The following is a 19,629-nucleotide window of genomic DNA, read 5'->3' on the forward strand; positions in this document are numbered from 1 at the left end:
CCCGCAGGGCTCACCTGCCGGCAGCAAGGGGCGGCGGGCTCGGCCCTCACCCACCAGGGCTCCTCCGCAGAGCCGAGCTCTGCACCACAGAGCCTCTTCTTTCGGGTCAACACGTGGGCTTACCTAGCGCCTGGCTGTGGAGTACGGGAAAAAAAAAATACCCAGTCCTGTAGCGAAGAGAAGTAGTGATCACCTCACGGGGGCAGGGTATCGTCACCTTTTCCGTCACCTGCTGAAGCTGGTTCCTAGCCCAAACCTGCTCCCTTCACTTCAAGTCAACCAGAAGTGATGAAGACTTAGGCAGTTTTGCTAGTTAGACAAAGAAAGCCAAACAGATTTAAGTTTCTTTATTGATTAACTTTTACATTTTTTTTTTCCTCAAGTTGCATCTACAGGTACCATTTTGAAATGGACAGGTCTTTTCTGCAAATGAAATCACAGTCCTTGTTCAGCAACACACAAAAAAACGCCAAAACCCCTTATCTGAAACCATGAGGCAATAGCGGTGTCAGCTGGGGAGCAGTTAGGGATGGAGAGAGCAGTCCCAAGCCCCACGCACATAACCGCGGCCTAAGCGGAGCACTGCTTTTGAGGAAGGAGTAAGGGACAGGTCAGAGACAACCACGGAGACGTACCTTAACTAGCAATTAGCACTTGCAAGAATCCCCCCTCAGGCCCAGCAGCCAATCTTAGAAACAGACATTCACAACTCGTTTTATAGGTCACAGCCTGAAGCTGTGATAATTCACTATTAGCCAGATCCAGAAAGGCTAGATCACATCCAGTGACACTTCTGGAACGGGTTAGTTGGTTAGCTGCACCTTTACTGAGCACCAACTCCAGGAGAAAAGGCAGTAGAAATGCTGAAAAGAGGTTGTGTTTCAGACCCTGTCTGCACCTACTCCCCTAGGGTTTTGTTTTGATTTACGATCCCAGGTTACCTCCCACCATCTTCAAGCACAGCACGTAGTTAAGCAGAGCATCCTTTTCAGAAGCTGCCACTCTTGGGTGCACAGAGATAAAAGGCCCAAATACACCCTCAAGTATTTTTAACAGTTCCAAACCTAGTTCACAAGTTACAACCAGGTAGAGCTTCAGTACTTCAAAAACACAGCTATGCTTTAAAAGTACTCAGGATAAGCAGATAGCTAATTTTTCCTCAAAGGATTTAAAAATAAGAGTGATTCTGAGGTTAAACTGAGCCACCCAAGTCAGAAAGCAGGATAAAAAGTAACTTTGGAGTTGTCTATCCATTTTGGAAAGTCTTCATTTATTGTAGTGATTATTTAAGAAGCATACACTATGGTATCAAAAAAAGCCGTAACATGCAAGACAGGAGACCTTTTCAGGAGATTTAGCAGAAGCAAATGTAGATTTACAATTAGCTTTAATATAATACTATTTAAAAGCTGATAGCAGATCTTAAGTTCACTTTTGATGCTTTGAAAGAACATGTATGCACATGAATTGTTTGGGAATTTAAGGCAATTTGCATATTAAGATAAAAAAACATTAGATTAATAGATTTTTGTTGTGCTCAAAATGTTAGCTGAATTGAAACCATTTACATATACTTCATCTCAAAGGACTGAGAGTCATAAATAGCAGCTGCTCCTTGATAAAAATACAGTCCTGAGAACAAGCTAGTAGCAATGCTTAAGCTATGACATCTTCCATGTCAGAGTATAAGCTATTTTTGCAATAAGGAGCAGTATTTACCAGGTGTTCAACAGGCAAAGGCATTCTAAACATGCAATAGCTCCCAACAGAATTCTGAAATTACTTCCAGTATCTTGCTTACAATAGTTTATTTGCACACTGCAGAAAGATCAAGAAATCCTGCTATGCATTTGTGATCACTAATATTTCAAACACAACAACCAAGGGATACAACATAAGGACAGGCAGCAAAAAGGTGTTTTACAAAAAACCAAACCACCACAAGAGTCTTTTAGTAATCGGTTAGATTGTTTGCAAGATAATTGGAACACTCTTCCCTCCCCAACCCCTGGGAATTATTCCTCACACTATACCTATGCTATGACCAAACAACACTGGAGTGTTTAAATTCAGTGCAAGAAGAGTAATTTCAGGACATTTAATTTCACTCTAAACAAAGGCAAAAGTTTATCTATATAGACATCCAAACGCCAACATATTTGGTACAGTGTAATGAAGTTACATAGATTTCACCCTCGGGGGTATGCTCTTGTAGTGATCACCTGCATTCCACCAAAAAAAGTGTTTGAAACAGTATAATATGGTAGACTCAACGCTTTAAAAAAATTTATTCAGTTGGAATTGGAACTCCCTAACATTCACAATATAATTTAGGATGCATTTGTTACATGAAGAGCAGATAAAAGACTTAAACAGTTTCACATACCAGTTAAGATATTCCACATGCTCCTTCCCACCTACAATACTGACATCTTGGTTGGTTGTTGTTTCCCGCAAAAAACCCCCCCCTTAACATATACTCAGTTCAGCTTGTGTACCTGACTACCTCCCCCATTTCTACGGGAGTAGACATACAGTGATAACAGTGAGAGGATATGGGACACTGTCCTACCCAGTGTTTGGACCCTGGAAAGGAGTAGGCCTAGCTATAAAAATAGTTTGACGATGAGCTGAACATGAAGCGCTTCAGCAACTGAGGCAAAGCTGCACTCAGAAAAAGCTGTATAGTCACAGAGAAAGGAAAGCATCAGTGGCTGAACAGAAGGGAAAGGGGGAAGTAGTCTAACCCTCCCTCAACAACGCATTAGCTTTACAAAAAGAGTTCAAGAACTAACAAAATCCATTATCTGCAAGGTCTGCAGGATTAAATGCCACATTAAGATGACCCATTCCAAATCCTAGATCATTTGTCAACACTTAATAGGGCTTTAGCCATGCACAGTATGCATATTCTATAGACTGACTAACCCCTTCCTTCCACCCCTTCTTACTCTTTCCCCTCCCCCCAAAAAGAATGAAGTTGATTGATTAGAGTTTCACTACTCATTTCCCCATACATCCCCCTGAGTTTTCTTTTCTTTTGACAGCAGAGGGGTTGTCAAATATATTGACAACTTTTCTTTAAACAATTATCAAATTTTAAGGGATATAAAGACATTGGTGCATTTAGGAATTTACATATTTGTAAAAAAAACTAGTTATAAAACTGCATTTTTATCACCTAGCGCTTACAAGATTCATTGTTATTTTTCACTAATTAATATATTAAATTAAGCCAAGGTTTGAGACCAGAAAAGTTCTACCAATCTACTTAAAAACAGAAAAGAATATTTAAAACCAAAAATGAAAAGGTTAGTTATGTTACATTCCAAAATCCACAGCCCATTATATTAAATGCATTCTTTCTACAGGAATGATGTTCTTTAAAACAGATGATTGCAAATATTTTACTGCTAGACACTATTACATCGGATAGTGTGACTGGAACCTGTGGATGGTGAAATCTTGAGGTTTGTCCAAGTTTCAATGTAAGGTGTCCAAGGTCCTCTCCCAGAACCATGTTTGAAAAAAAAAAAAATCACAGATCAAGTTCTTATAACTTTTTTCAATCTTTCCTTGGCTTTCTGTTTCTGGGTGATCTATTCACAGTTTCCTCCTCCTGCAAGAAAATAATTTGTGTAAACATCAAGGAAATAAAAGCCAAGAATACCCTTAAAAACCATTTTGAGCAAACCTACAAAGAATAATCTACTTTCACTTCTACATTAGGATTTAATTTTTGAAAAGACCTACTGCTCTTACTACCCTTCCTTTCTATACACGGCAAACACACAAATCCTCTTGTTTTCACAGTGGATGTACACTCTTTGCTGAGTACTCAACTGCTGCTGCTGTGAGAATCCCTTTAACTTTAAGCAACACTCCACCCATTTTTAAGTCAGCCATTATGTCAGTGTGGAGCACTGAAGAGGTCACATCCTGACTGCATACAAAGCTGGATAAGCCTTTTGCCTCAAGAAGATGCATTCCACACAATCCCATTCCTCTCAACGCAGGGTCTATGGCAGTGCCTTTAGCAAGGTGCCCAGCTCTGCTGAAGTTGTCCACAGCAATTCCTATTCTGCAGGGTGATTAAGTTTTCCAAAGTTCTGACACCGGGAGAGAGTATCACACAAGCCAGGTTTACTTTTAAACACTTAAGTCACATAGAACAAACTTTACTAAGGAAAAAAAACACACGAGACTTCCCTCAAAGATTAAGCACTCTTACCTCTGATGCAGGTTTCCTATCTTCTTCCTCCTCCTCTTCCTCCTCCTCTTGACTAGCACTTCCTATATCAGCATCACTTTTCTGCTTCTCTTCTAAGGGAAATTAAAAAAAAAAATCTCATTCTCTTTTCATTAAGACTTACTTTCAGTTCACTGTTGGCTTTACTCCATCTCTGCCAATCCTGCTGTTTTATTCTATCAGAGAGAAAACTCAACCTGATTCAAGATTATCTAGTTTACCTACCTAGCTTTTCTTCATTTGCTTCCTCCTCCTCCTCCTCCTCTTCCTTGCCCCCTTTGTCTTTTTCTTCCTCTTTCTCCTCATCCATCACATCAGGTTGAGGAGCATCAGTCTTTTTGTATTCTGCAGCACTTGGCTGTTTCTAAAAAAAATTGTCAAAGCCAGGCAAATATTTGTGATGTTAAGGCACATTTTGCTGGATCTCTTTTTAAAGATTATACTACTTATTATCAGAGGAAATGCATACCTTCCCAGAACAGCAGAAAAGGACAACAAGGAACACTGGCAAAGCCACAGTGAGGATGTAGACTACCCAAAGCCAGGGACGCTCTTCAGCAGCTGCCATCATCTGGCCCACAACACCAGGCTATAAGATAAAAAGAACTGTCAAATTTCATCCCATACAGCAAGTTGCAGGAGCGAAGAAAATTCTGTAGCTTAAACAAACAGGTTTTTTACAACTTTGAACATTATATTTCATACCTCAAAAAAATTAAAGCTAACCTGCACAAATACTTTTTCCATAGTTTACAAATGAAGAATTAGGCTCAAGTTAACAGCCCAATTCTCAGAGCAAAAACCTCACAAAAGAGCAATGAGTACTGATTGCTACTTACAGCAACCATTACCATATTATAATTAGGAATTGAGGTTCCAATCTAGTTTATCATAACCCCTAGCCTTGGTACATACAGGTATATATTGATAAAGCCTGTGGGAGAGAACAGCAGCAATGCTGCTACTGTTCCAGTCAGAAGCACACAATTAAACCTTTCTTTCTCACCTCTGCAGCACCATCAGCTGCTTTTTTCAGTCCCCATCCATCACTGGCCCAATCATCAGCCACAGCTCTTTCAGTACAGATGATAAAGTTGTCAAAAAAGATGTCAGAAGTCATTGACCATAGCTCAAGTCCCACAGCACTGAAGGGAGTCATCTTGAAAGGTTCCAAGTCTTCAAAGAAATCTGGGTTTGGGATCTTCCTAGGTTTCCATATACCCTAGGAAAGGCAAAAGACATTCAGCCTCACCTGCTATAATACAATTTTTAGTTTTCAGCCCATTTTGAACTGAAAGACCAATCCATTGCACTTAATTACAATGTCTATGGGTGCAACTCATAAGTTTTTTTTTCCGTTTGTGCTACAAAGAAGTGAAGCCAAGTAAGAAAGCACTTTGAATCTGTCCACTTGAAACACAGTACAACCATGACAGTATTTGTATTCTTAATTACACCTGATGAATCTAAATCATTCTGCCTTTTGTAAGAGAAATGCTGCATTGGCCAGCAGTTTTAAGCAATGAAAACACCAACCTGATAGTTGACATTATCGATCATAGGAGGCTTCCATTTGCCTTTGTAGTTTGGATTGTCAATCATCGGTCGCTGCCAGGTACCACAGCCAGGGGATGTCTCACATTTAGGATTTGCAATCTGAGGTGCCTCCCATTCACCATCCATATCCTCATCCCTGAAAAGGGAAATTCAGTTTTGAAGTCTGCCCCTTGTCTTTATACAGAGTAAGACTTAGACAATGTCTGATTTCTGGGAAAGTTAAAATTCCTACCATAAAAGGGAGATACTGAAACTTTGTATAGCATTGGTCTGTAGGTAAAGACACCACAGAAGGAATGATGATTTCAAGAAGTAGCTTGGAAGCACAGAAGCTCAACAAAAGCCAGTCCCTGAGCACAGCCTCCCCCACCACCCCTTCCAAGACTGGTACAACTGCAAGATGACCATCCCTGCCCTGTTCAGCTTACAGTCACAGAACAGAAGAGCTGAAAAGTGCGCAGGTGAATGCAAGAACACAAAGACTCCTCAGACCAACTCTGCCTTCTACTTTTGAAGCAAGATAGCCTGAATTGATGACTTTGTTAGCAAGCAACAACAAGCCAGCCATTCTTATACTTGTAAAAGCCAGTACCAAAGCCATGAAGTATTTGCTGTGATTTGCAACAGGCAGTAAACATACCAGTCTTCAGGCTTCTCAGCATCAGGGTCCGCTACATATTCTGGCTCATCATCCAGCCAGCCCTCTGGTTTCACAGCATTTTCATCTGCGATCTTTGCAGGAGCATCCTCATCCCTTGAGAACAGAAAATTATGTATTAACACACACAACACAAGTTCTTAACCTCAAGGCATGATTCTACAGACTCTGAACAAGCCCACTGATCTGGACAACCAGCCAGCTTTGCTTCTGATAGGGTAAGCATAACACCATGATTTCAGAACAGAATTGCCTTGCAATCTGTTACCTATATATGTGCCTCATGGCACAGTAATGATGCCAACTGTAAGGTAATACTACTTATTTTTTAAAGCCAACCTAGAAAGGGCATATTGCAGCAAATCCTGTATCTTAGTGGTTGCTGCAAACACACATTTGAGCTTCAAATTGAGTCCATGGTTCACAAAGCATAGGTTCAAAGACAGAAACCCAGTATCAGTTTCTGATTCAGGATGTCAGATATTTCAGTCACTTGTAACTATGCATTACACAAACAACTACAAACACCTTACAGTTATACCTTCTGTAGCTCATCTTTTGATCTCATCAAGGATGAAAGCATCAGCTAGCATAGCTGTTTCAGTAAAACCTTTACCTGTGGCCAGCACAGTAACAGGAACACTAAACAGTAATTCCCAGAGGACATGGATCCTGTCTGCCTTTGTCTACCAAACTGCTGCTCAAACATCTAAACTGACTGCATTTTGATTACAAGGGTGAGACTCAAAACCTTCTGTAGGTCATCTGAGAAAGACTTTTTTGATCAGGACCAAGTTATCAGGCCAAGGCTTGCCTCAATTCCACCCCTCCAACAGCTTACCAGTCATCTGGTTTAACAGCATCTGGGTCTGGGATTTTTGGTCTCTCATCCCAGTCCTCAGGCTTCTGGTCATTCGGGTCCTCAATCTCTCGGGGTGGATTCACAGGAGGAGACATATCATTTAACAAATTCCCACTGTTGACAACCGTTTGATCAACCAGTATTTCAAAACTATTATCAGGATTCAAGACTGTAAGGAAAAAAGTTGATGTAGCCATTACATATATGATAGAAAGCATGCATCAAAGTATCACTCATCCCCACTGTACAATTACAGCTTCAGCAATCCAAGCTACCACCTATCCAGCAACTGTTTTAAAGAATTGTTAAGAACTTCTCTCCTTATGCCGAAGTATAACTAGTGATGATGTAGCACATCTCACCTTGTGAGAAAGACAACTCATTGCAGGACTCCTACTTTAAATATGCTAAAAGCACAAAGAAGCTTGTAGAGTGATTTACCAGTTACCACAGCAAGTTGACTTTAGCACAGTAAGTATTGCTTTAGTAGTAAGAATGTATTCACATTCTACTCAAGCATAAGACTCCTTACTACTGGATTCACAGTATTTTAATCTCACTCCTTTATCCATTGCTGCCTCTGTAGTAGGAAAAGCTAGAGAGATCCTCCTGAGTACTCCCTGAAAGATTTTAGTCATAGCTAATATCCCAGACCAGACACTGTACTTCCAAGAACCACTGAGTTTGTCTAGTACTGTGAAAGCAGCAAGGAAAAAAAAAAGACTATCCCTCTAAATCTAAAGCCTAGTATATCCCAAATTACTAGGGGGCAGCATTCAAGCAGCTTTAAGTGTTGGTAATTATTTTAGATATACTTAGCATATCAAGTTACCCACGACTGCTCTGAAATTCAGTTCTCCTTTAACTATTAAGTTCAAGGTCTCATGACCTTTCTTACATGAATCAAGACTTCCTGCAAAGAAGAAATAAGCCTTTGTATAATAAGATCAGTTTTCGCATTCAGAGCTTTCAAGTGGTTTTTAGTTGTATGGTGTGTTGACACAAATATTCAGTTGTTCATCTGGCTCATTTATGAGCTTTTGGTTCAGGAAACATAGTAGTAGTTATTAACATGCATAGTTAACAGTCACCATACCCAGAGTATAAAGATGGGTCTTCTTATCAGTAAAGTAAGTCTTCAGGTCTGCATCTGGACGCTTTGCATGCTTCTCCTCATATTTGCCAGTCTTTGGGTTTTTGTGCCGGAAAATGAAGTGCAATTTATAGTCCTCTCCACATTTGTCAGGACCAAACATGATTGTATATGGAGTTTTGTCATGGAACTGATCCTTTAAAAACAATGCAAAACTTCATTCCATTATTTTTTGAAATACAACTTAAGTCACCGCCTGGCATAGGAACTCCCAATTCATTAGAAATTATGAATTAGAAACTTGGATATCAAGCCAGTGAAGTATTGCAGACTTTAACAAAGGTCTAGAACTGCTCAGCTACTAGGAAACTCCAGAGTTTTCACTCAAAAGGCCAAAAACTGCTGAGTGCAAAGTACTTTGGAGATCAGGCCCTAAATATGCCCCACTGCCTTTATTGAAGAGGTTTCTTCAGGAAGAAGCAAAATGAAAAAAGTTTTCTTTCACAGCTAATACTCAATGTAGCAGCATTACTCACCAGGTTCAATTCAGGGGTTTTTGAAAGCAATTTCACATAGGCCCCACCACACTCTATTCCATTTTGGAAGTTTACTTCATACCTAATTTTAGTTTTGGACAGAGAGAGGGGGAACATGTTATACATGAGGAAAAATTACTTCTGTAATACGCAATTACAGTTTTTGAGTGCAAATTAAGAGTAAGACATTTTGTTGTTGTTTGCTTTAAATCTCATGTCCAGTGAATATTAGAAATACACACTACACTCTAAGGACTAAGCAAATATTCATAAGAGCCTGAGAAATAAGAAAAATTGAGGATTTAGAAGACTTAACCTGACAGAAAAGATTAAAGGAACTGGAATGCTGGTCTAGAAGATTATGATCTAGAAGTAGAGAGAAGGAAGCAAAAGCTTACCAGTATGTAAGACACTGCAACAGAGATTAAGGCAATCCAGTTATTTTCCCCACAACTACTATGGCAGACAGACAACTCAATTTGCAAGACTACCAAAGCAACAACAATTGGATCCTAGGAGAAGCCCCTTTAGGGTTATAAGCATACAACAGTATATTTAGGGATGCCAAGGAGTCTGAAAAAGGCAAAACATCTCTGTCAGGAATAGGCTAAGTATGCTTGATCCTCTCTCAATGCCAGCAGCTGGAGTGGATGACCACTGGGATTTATTTTTAGCCTTGTATTCTGAGCCAAAACTAAACAGTCATGCAAAGCAAAGTGACCAATGCATTATCTTGTGCAAATACAAATTAGCTTACTCTGTTTAAAACTGATAAAGTAGGTAATAATCCACAATTCAACTGTTCTCACTGAATGATCTTTTTTTCCCCCTTCTTGCTAGTCTTACATACATACAAGTAGATTCTTCTACATCAGTCATGGCCAAACAGAGCTCAGCAAGCTGTTCACCTTCCATGACAGATGAACTAAGACAAAGGAAGGAGGAAACGAGTGCATCTTTACCACTCTGTCCACTCCACCTTGGAAACAGGGGGCAGTTTACTGCCTAAGGAAGTGCACTGACCTACATACAGACCAGCTTTCCTCCAAAAGGACGACGACTTTCACAATTAGCAGTACAAAAGTCAGTTCCCTGACCTTGTTACTACAATTAAATCAAGTGAATTGAAGTCCCGAGACAGGTTACCAAGTCTAGTTTTCATATACTCCTTTTCAGGCTTCAGAAGGACCCATGCTGTTCCTAACTTACCACTTTGGGAATATGGGTTGCTATTTACTCTTACTTAAACAGTATAATAATAGGTTACAGTATCTTGTGTCATCTAGACCCCCAGGCAACAGAAGCTCAGTTATGGAATTAACCTCAGCCTGCTATCATATCACCCTTGAAATAACAGAACACTAAGTTATCCTTTACTTACTGTATAATAAGGGGTTTGGTATCAAATACAAAAGGCTTTGAAAGTTTGGATGAAATTGCATGATGCTTGGCTCGGGTTACTAGTACAAGCCCTTTGTCTCCTGGAAGCTTAGTGTCCTTCATGTCTTGGACTTCCCATTTACCTGGAAAGAAATTAACCAAACATTATCAAAACTTGTTCAAAATTGGGCTAAACAAAGACTGTCTTGAACAAGATAGTCAGCATTCTGAAATAACACCCTACAGGGTACCTTATCAAGTTATTAGCATAACATCTTCACTAAAAATTATTTTGAAACCTTCAAGTTTATTGAAGGTTATTAGGCAGGATATTTTGTCTAAATCAGAACTACACTTTATATTCTTAGCCAGGTATATAAACACTCCTCCCATTTTCTTCAGTGAATGTAATTTTAACTGGGAAACAGAAAACAAAGGCTTGCACCTCTTCTTCAGGTATGACAAAAGACATCAGAAACATCTATCATCTAAAACCTGGGTTGGACTCACCATCGTATTTGGCAATCTCATCATCCGTATCATCTTTTTTCGCTCTGGAAAGGATCCATCTAGAAGACAGACATCCAATGGTCGAAAAAACATACTTTTTTCCCACTAAAAATCCTGCCCTTAAGATAAGATAACATGTGCTGTCCTATGACTACAGCCCAGTGTCTTCATCCCGAGGAGTTCTATCCCCAGGCCTGCAAAGTTTTCTGTATTTGCCACTTCCCACCCCACCCCCAAAGTAGGACCATGGCCTCAGTGTCTTGCTCTTGTAGAAAAATAAAAGTACCTCACCATCCTCACATTACCTGAAGAAAAAAGTCAGATGAGGATTAAAACATTACACACGTATGGCTCACCTCCAGCTCACCCTCCCCTTTGTTACTAGAACTTAAGGAAATACTAGTTTAGCTCAGCACTTTAACAGGCAGCCTCATATAGTCACTGCTGTAATGCTCATCAACCACTCCCTTTGATTCAATTTTGAATAACACAAGCTCTAGTGAGGGTTTCATTGCCTTCCACCAAAATCTTTTAATTATTTGCTATACTGAATCATCCTTCAGATTATACTCACCCATCCAGAGTTCCTTTATCAAAGGACTCCGCAAAATACACCTCGCCAGTTGGGACTGGGGCCCTGTAGGTAACCTATTGGAGAAGAGAGGCATTTATGCACCTTTCAAGGCACATTCTCTATTCTAAAGAAATACAGGCATATACAGCTCACATTCCCCCTCTACACTCAAGTACAGCCTACCTGGAACACCCCTGCAGCGTAAATACAGAAGTTAAATAAATATTGCTGCTTGTGCCAAGCCATTGTGCTCTTGTCTGTAACTAAAACTAAAGTACATATCTAGCTGGAAACATTAGTATTAACTCCTTATAATCACATCACAGATTTCAAAGGTGGATCTAAGTTTCAGGAAGAACATGGAGGACATGAGAATAGGAATGAAGCAGCTAGGCTTAATTCCAAGCCCTACTCCCAGATAACATCTTTATTAACATCACAACATATTAAGTGTTAGCAAAGTAAAGACAACTCTGATCAGACTTACATTAACCACAACACAAGCGGTAATTCAATTTTTAAAAAGAAGTTCCATGCCAAACCTTTGGAGTTGGAGGAGGAGTGCTCATTTCAGACTTTGACTCTTCTGCCTCCTCAATGCCATCGTCCAAGTCATCCTCAATATCAACTACATCATCACCATTATTGTCATCATCCATATCATGTGCCCGGACAGCAAGAGTCCCAAGAGCGAGCAGGGTCACATACAGTAGCCATTTCAGCTCCATGATCTGAATAAATAAGACAAGGCAAAGAGGTCAAGCCAGTGCTGCATGCAGAGCAAAGCATTGCTTCTCAGTACAAAACCAAGCATCCAAGACAACAGGTGAAGTGTCATACTACTGAAAGAAGAGTGCAATTCTCTTTTCAGCTCTTATTTACTGCATCTGGCTGGTTGACACAGCTCTAAAAGCTGGAGAGGAGTACAACATAAAGCTAAGTATTTAATACGAAACAGAGGTTAACTGAGTGGAGGACCATGTGTGCAAGTTGTGCAGATCATGCTGCAGAAGTGTCGTAAGTTTGCTCTTACACTGCCACAGTCCATGAGCAGAACAGCAGACGCACGTACACACCACCACAACCTATGTACCTGCAAAAGCCTAAACAGAAAACGTATTCCTTGCTTATGAAGGACTTTAAATGCATCATGCAGAAACTGCAATTTCCATTTAGTTCAAGAATTGAAAAACAATTAGCTAGCTCTTTCAAGCAGAGAGTCATCTATGGAGTAATCAATCCTCCATCACCTGTTCAATATTTTTTGTCCATTCAACTGTGGGACACTGGCATTTTCATTCATCAGTTCCCTTCCCCAGGTTTTATTCTGGAATTACCACCAACAGTCATTGATACTACTGGCAGATTCCCTTAAGCAGTTGAAGCTACTAAGGCAGACCCAGAAGAAAATTTCTTCCTGTTTAACAGTTGATTTGATTCCCCTCTTTCGATCTCTAATTTAGCAGGATGACCAAAGAAAAAAAATATCTGTTAACAGAGACTTTACAGAATTAAAATATCACACTTCAACTAGTTTATAAGGTGCCCAGCACATTGTCACACCTAAAATATGGCAGACCTTGACAAGCCATAGCTCAAAAGATCTTGTAAGCAAAACGGGTTTCAGTTTTACTTTCTTGCTAGAAAAACTACATGATCACTGCAACTTTAGGTTGACACAGAAGGCAACACTCCTACCATGCTGCTCATAGTTTTATCTGCCAAAAAACCCACAAAACCAACCTGTGCCTTGCTCACCTTTTCTCCTTCGAATCACATTCCAAATTTTTCTTCCAAAACCAGAGTTGTAACTGAGACTAATACTTTTTTGAAAGCAAGTATAAAACCAAACATCCCCTCCTTCCCTTACACTCCTGTCTCAGGCTGTAGCCCTGTAGACTTACAAACATAACTCAAGCAGAGTTAATAGTGCCTGTAGGGGCATAAGATCATGCTAGAAAGCAAACTTTCAACTTTCCAAAGCATGTTTAGGCAACTAAAAGAATTTACAGTCTTAAAGGCTTATCAGCACTATCCAATACTCCAAAACTACGTTGCATACCAGATCTACCGTTCTTAGATTATTCTTTAACTTACTTCTAATGACAGAGGGGATGTTTTATAGCTACAACAAAACTGTATTTTAAAGACTCGTGCTGAGGTCATGTCCAGTTTGTCACTACAGCAACATGCAATTGCAGCCAGTTTTCTAACAATAGTGATGGCCTTGAGGATTATGGTCTAAATGCATGCTCACAACCCGCAACCCGCCCCCCGAGTTAGGCAACTGCACCAAAACACCTCTGAGCCAAAAGGACACCATTCACAGCATGAACAGCTGACAAAAACTTTCAAGTGTTGTTACATATGAGCAAAGCTTGTTTGCTTAATGCACAGTGTACAGCCAAAATTGAAGACAGTTACAGACCTCATAGCAGCTCATAGCTCTTATTACTAATGTGGGAACCACAATACAAAACCAAGGAATGAAAACTGTCAAGCAAACATCGGTACCCTTGGAAGTTCAAGTTCCTCTTGCGCAGATAGCGTGTTCTCTGAATAACTCATGCCCACCAGCATAAAAACAGTACGGAAAACAAAAGCCTGAAACTTCATTTGAAAAAGTGATCTTTAGAGCTCTGGATGTGTCCTGTGTGACTGAAGCAACTACAGATGAGATGGCACAAGGACACCTTTCTAAGGGAAGGATTGAATTTTGTCTTACCTTACCAACAGGGCCTCACCAAATAAATTTTTAACAGAGCTAAATTCAGGAAGATTTTACCCCAAGTTTTATAACTGCTTTCAAGTTATATTATGCAGATAGAATGACCACTTCATGATTTGGAAAGTGATACAAGGAAATTAATCTTAAAAATATAGCAGGGCTAAAGATAAGCCAGTTATCTCCTCTCCTTCTAAGAGGAAGGAGTTTCTGCATACCTCCTCCCAAGCTTGTGCAAAGGGTATTAATGATTTAGTATGCAAGTAATCCCTTAAGTAGTCTCACCACCAGCCAACCAGCAATAAAGTTTTGGTGAAAGAATTAAATCACTCCCCTGAACTTCCATGCCAGTACTGACTCCATATGTAATAATTACCTACTCCACAATCCCACCCCAACTACAACCCTTCGGAAATATTTGTCAGCAGAAAATGGACTTTGGTAAATGCTAGCACATCAAGTGGCAAAGCCACACAGCCTCATATTGCAGGCAAGGTTGCTCCAGAAATTCTTCTGTCAAAGCATCCTAGTGAAACCAGACAATTCTACCAGTGACCCATACAGCAGGGGCAGAACCTATGCACCCTGCACATCTGTGCGCCTGATACAACCATAGGTATCTAGCCCGTAGGTCTACATTTATCAGTTAATGCTCCATCTGAATTTGAGGCCTCATTGAACCTCATTTCAAGGTAGAAATACTATCTAAGTTCCCAAGCATGCTTTTTTCTCCCCAAAAAAAGAAAGCTGTAAGCATGAGGAGAAGCTAATCCAGTTTCATGTCCTTGCCTCTTTATAATCATTGGCAAGCAGTATTCACAAGTTTATATCCCTACAGAAAGCTGTTTAGGACACCTCCTACATATTAAATCAGTCCTAAATTCAACATAAGCTACCATTCATACACCTTGCGTACAGACTGGTAGCATCTCCTGCAACTGCCAGTTGTCAGGCCAAGCTCCTTATCCTGTTAATCTTTAACAATACACAACCAGCTACATTATGAGAAATAAAAGACACTATGTTCTCAGAAGAGCAATTTAAGTGAAGCACAGATTTTCGATATTTAAAAAGCTACTTCTATCCATAATGGATGTACTGCTACAGGAGGAAATTTCAACTTCACTTCACACAATCCTTAGGGACACAACATAAACATGATTATGCCCTAGTAAATTAGGTTATTCCTAAATAGAAGATAGAAAGGGCAGGGAGGGAGAGAGAGAAGAAACTCCAGGGGTTTTTTTATAAAACAGGCATAAACTGATTTTTCAGTGGAGCTTTAAGTTGCTAGCAACTACAGGTGTTCAATTAGTCACCGAAAATGTAATCTAACCTTCAGATGCACAGCCACCTACTCTATTACGATCAGATTTCTCCCTTGAAGTGTCCAATTTCCAAGCAATTATCATCATTAGCCATTTTTGACTCTGCCTGCACTTCCCTTCTCTAGGTTTAACTGTTAATACTTCTGAAGGTTAGTGTATTTCTGATCACGCAACTGCCAAAAGCCTTTAACAAAGGAACCCTTTCATAAGGGGCAAGAGCTTCTAACATCTCCATTCTACTTCAGCACAACCCTCATTCTCATCATAACAAAGTTTCAAGTCAGAGATGACTAAAACTTCATCTACTTTTTTTTTTATAAGGTCTTCAGACAGACATTGGCACACCGCCTGGATCAAAGGGAAAACTACTGCAGTATAATACCAAAGTACTAACTAGGAAGAGAGTTCGAGACTGCCAGGGCTAACAAATCACTTGTTCTCCGTCTGTGGGTCCATCCACAGCCGGCTTCTACACTAGAAAATTTATAGCTGACATTTAAGCACTGTTCACCTAATTGTCAGAAGGCCGACACATTTTCCCCTGGAATTTACAGGAGCTATAGCAGAGCACTGAAAATAGACATCTGGAACAGCCGCGCTACACAGACTTTACTTTTTGCAAAGTAAAAACTAAACCAAATTGGATTGAGACTCAGAGACAGGACCAGCTTATTACCGTAGAAGTAGCACTCTTAAAATGTAAGGCTAAGTGACTGCTACCTTTGGATTTCAAGGCTTTAAAGGAAGTCACACAGCTTCAGAGACTTATTTTTATTTAGAATTCCCCTTTCACTAGGCATAAAGGGGAAAGTTCTTCTTAATCATTGGCATGACACTGGAAACACTTGACCTATACAGCAGAGAATTGTCACCACTCTCTCTAACATACATGTCCCAGGGAAGGACAGACAGCAAAAGGGCCCACGAAAAGGATGTTTAAGTCCTTTGCTGTCATACTTCCAGAACATACTATTTAGAAAGTAACTTCCCTGTCAGGTCAAACAGAGCCTGCAAAACCAGTTTAATCATCTCCTTGTCTCTAATCTATTTGAGTGGTTCATCAAGCCAGTTCTTAACATTGCATATTTCAGAATGTATAGCTACATTTGAATTGCTACTGGCTATCTAGTTTACTACTTACTTTTTTTTAGAAGAATTAACAGTCAGATTAAATAGGTCTTATTAAAAATAAGTCACTTACTATGAACTACACCTCAGCAATTTAACTGGAAGAGCATCAGTGGTTTCTATTTCAGCAGCATCTGAAGTGACAGCTGAATGACTTAAATATAGAAAGAGCAAAATTTGCTAGCAAAGTCCTGTGTTCCAAATACTGGATTTCAGTATGGTATTTACAGTGGAAGCACACCAGTAAAAGCAAGCACAATGCGCGTCCTCATGCAAGGCAAGAATTAACAGAAGAAAAATTTAAAGGCACAAAAGTAAAGAAACTCATCACAACACAAAAAAAAAGCAAGGAGACAAGAACAGGAAGGCTGAGACACAGATACTCGTTTTCCCTCTCAAATGACATTTTTATGGTTTCTGAGCAAAGGCGTGGCTACCCTACTTCATAGTCCACTAGTTTCTTAAGTCAGAACTACTGAATAGCATCTATATTTCTACATCTCACAATCCCTCCACCTTCTTCATCCTTGCTCCTCTGCAGTGCCAGGGTAACTGTTTACACAGCCTCATGATGAACTAGCAGCTGGTTTAAGATGGCTCAAAGTCCTTCTGCCATGTTATTTTAACCCTGAACCAATACCCCAGTCCAATTCAACATGCAAAGGCAAAAAGGACAAGTGAAAGTACTGTGAGATAAAGTAAGTAGCCAAGGATAAAGGAAATTAAGCTTTTGGCAGCAGGGTCAGCTTAATGCCATAGTTTCATGTGCAGTTCTGTCATCTGCGCTTGTCTAAGACAGACCTGTCTTTAGGCAGATCCACGCTCTATGGCAAAGCTGAACAACTAACTCTGTGGCCAAACACTATAATTTCAGCACCAGTCCATTACCTCACCACCCCTCTGAGAGGGATATAATAAAATTATATTCATATTTGTGCAACTCGTATGATGCAGGCAACACTTTTTCCCCTTGAATGCTTAGTTTTGCAGCTAGACAGCTTCCAGCATCGTGAAGGTTCTGCCTTTAACATCGTAACTCAATGAGCAGCAGACAAGGCTAAACTAAAACAGCCTTGCTTACAAGAGGCCACAGGCAGGAGCTCTGTGGGGGGGCAGGGTGCCCCCCCTCCCCCCCCCCATTTTTTTTTTTTAGGAGGGGGGGGCTAGGATACACTGCTACATCAGATTTGAGGAAAGTCTCCTGGAAAGGATTAGTCAAACCTCTTCTGGAGAGCTCGACAGCCCCACAGAAAAAGCTGCCTTCTGTTTGGGTTGTAAGGAGCACAAACCAGGCAAGAGATTAGGTGTGAAAGGTGACAGCAACACAGCTCATTCTCATAAGCATTTCAAATATGCCAGTTTCTAAAAATAATGTACAACAAGTGCAGATACAGTAAGGGAGAAAACACTATGTACCGTTTGTCAGCAAAGAGATCATTCTGCAGAACTGGAAGTCCTTGGAGGGCAAAGACAGAACTGCAAGGCTTTTGACCATAAAACAGATGGGCTTGCTAGGAAAATTACATTAGGCGGGGGGAGATTTGGAGGTGCCCCAAGATCCTTTAGACCATCATGCCTAGAAATCAATTCAAGTTTGCCCTGCTACAGAATTGATTCCAGCAAGAACAGGCTGCCACCACAATCACTACTAGAGGCAGAAAAATGAAAGGCCAGAAAAGGAAGTAAAAGGCAGGGCTAAGTACAACTCACAGCGTATCCTCAGTAAAGGATTTATTCATTTACTTAGGGGGAAGTGCTGCAGCACACCAAAACAGAGGGTAATCTAATGGAAGCTGCAGGCTTTCTTGCTGTTTTGCATTAGGCTTCCCTTCCTAGGAGGGCAGTTGATACCAGAGACGGCTTACATCTTATACACAGCTTGTGACATTGTCTGTGACTTAAACAATTATTCCCTTCATAATTTTTTTTTTTAAACTAGAAATACCAAGACTTAATATAAACACAAAGTTTAACACAAAGCTTTTCCTAGCTTTGTTAAGTGTTTCGAATAGGCTCATGTAATATGACCAACAGTAAGGAGGTTTCTGAAGTCATTTCAGGTGCATCAGAGTGAACCTAGAGTAGCATATTTCAACCTGTATTTAACTCATACGTTATTATAGTTCCGCTGTCTCCTTGCAATATTTTAGCAAGAACCCAAACCACATTGGGTAAAGTGTCCCATAAAACCTGTGTGTTAGCTATACTTACTTGACAATGTTAAGTAAACATACTGCATTTAGATATACATTACATTCCTAGAGACCAGTTTTCAGACATCCAACATACTCTAAGTAAGTTCCAGAAAGAGTTTTCCACAATGCTCGGCAGAAACACTGCAGCATTAATTACCTTAACACTAATAATAAAAAAGTTTGGACCTTTACCATTACTACTACTGCACATCTGCTTCCCTTCACAACCAAATCACCTGCAGCATTTCTCTTTCTACAGCCTAGAAAGTTCTTAACCACAAAACTGCATGTGAAAGTTCACTCTTTAGAATCAGTACAGACAAGAAAGCGGTAGGCTATGCATGCTTTAATTCAAAGGTGTGGGGTTTTTGTTTTAAAAGCACACAAATGAGAACTAAGATGTCATTTATATACTATTTTGAAGACACCCAACACGAATTATATTCAGGCGGTAAAAATCAAAGCACACGTTTTAAGTCCCCCAAATTCTCAGACCTTGCTGCTGCAGTCTCCTCATCCGTACTTCACCTTTGGCCTCCCTCACTGTTTGATTACCACATCTTCCCCACCTGTTGGGCCTCCAGTTCTGCGCCTCGCACTCCCCTTTCCAGAGACTTCTACTTGCCCTCACGCAGCCAGAACCAGGCCACAGGCTGTGCTCCGCACCCACCTCCCCTTACAGCTCTGCGGGGCTGCCTACTCATGGTGAGCGTTTTTTGGTAGCTCAAGACTATTTCGACACGTTAGCGGCCGACGTTAGAGGCAGCCAGGGAAAACCCAAACCACAGGCCACCCCCGCCAGCCCACATCCACATCCACCTCCGACCCCCGCGT

The 19,629-nt window shown here is 40.4% G+C and overlaps 1 protein-coding gene across 1 annotated transcript; it reads right to left on the bottom strand.

Annotated features, from left to right (window-relative positions):
* Window positions 1–1,249: 1,249 nt before the first annotated feature.
* CANX (calnexin) lies at window positions 1,250–12,147 on the bottom strand. Its single transcript, XM_009322659.1, has 14 exons — window positions 11,962–12,147; window positions 11,420–11,493; window positions 10,846–10,904; window positions 10,337–10,478; window positions 8,956–9,037; window positions 8,423–8,615; window positions 7,306–7,495; window positions 6,447–6,560; window positions 5,786–5,942; window positions 5,256–5,471; window positions 4,719–4,838; window positions 4,475–4,613; window positions 4,232–4,323; window positions 1,250–3,619 (listed from the first exon to the last, which is right to left on the bottom strand). Exons 1-14 carry the CDS (start codon window positions 12,145–12,147, stop codon window positions 3,566–3,568), a joined length of 1,818 nt encoding a protein of 605 aa, XP_009320934.1. The 3' UTR covers window positions 1,250–3,565.
* Window positions 12,148–19,629: the final 7,482 nt, after the last annotated feature.

Source organism: Pygoscelis adeliae, unplaced genomic scaffold, assembly GCF_000699105.1.
Source record: "Pygoscelis adeliae isolate BGI_AS28 unplaced genomic scaffold, ASM69910v1 Scaffold34, whole genome shotgun sequence".
NCBI classification, from domain to species: domain Eukaryota; kingdom Metazoa; phylum Chordata; class Aves; order Sphenisciformes; family Spheniscidae; genus Pygoscelis; species Pygoscelis adeliae.

Bases quoted from the DNA above. Each gene is read 5' to 3' on its own strand.
- CANX (XM_009322659.1), bottom strand. From the start codon at position 12,147: ATGGAGCTGAAATGGCTACTGTATGTGACCCTGCTCGCTCTTGGGACT. The intron at 10,905-11,419 runs GTGAGTATAATC...TCTGTCTTCTAG, and splicing joins GATAAAGGAACTCTGGATGG to ATGGATCCTTTCCAGAGCGA. The intron at 8,616-8,955 runs GTGAGTAATGCT...TTGTTTTTAAAG, and splicing joins AAACCCCTGAATTGAACCTG to GATCAGTTCCATGACAAAAC.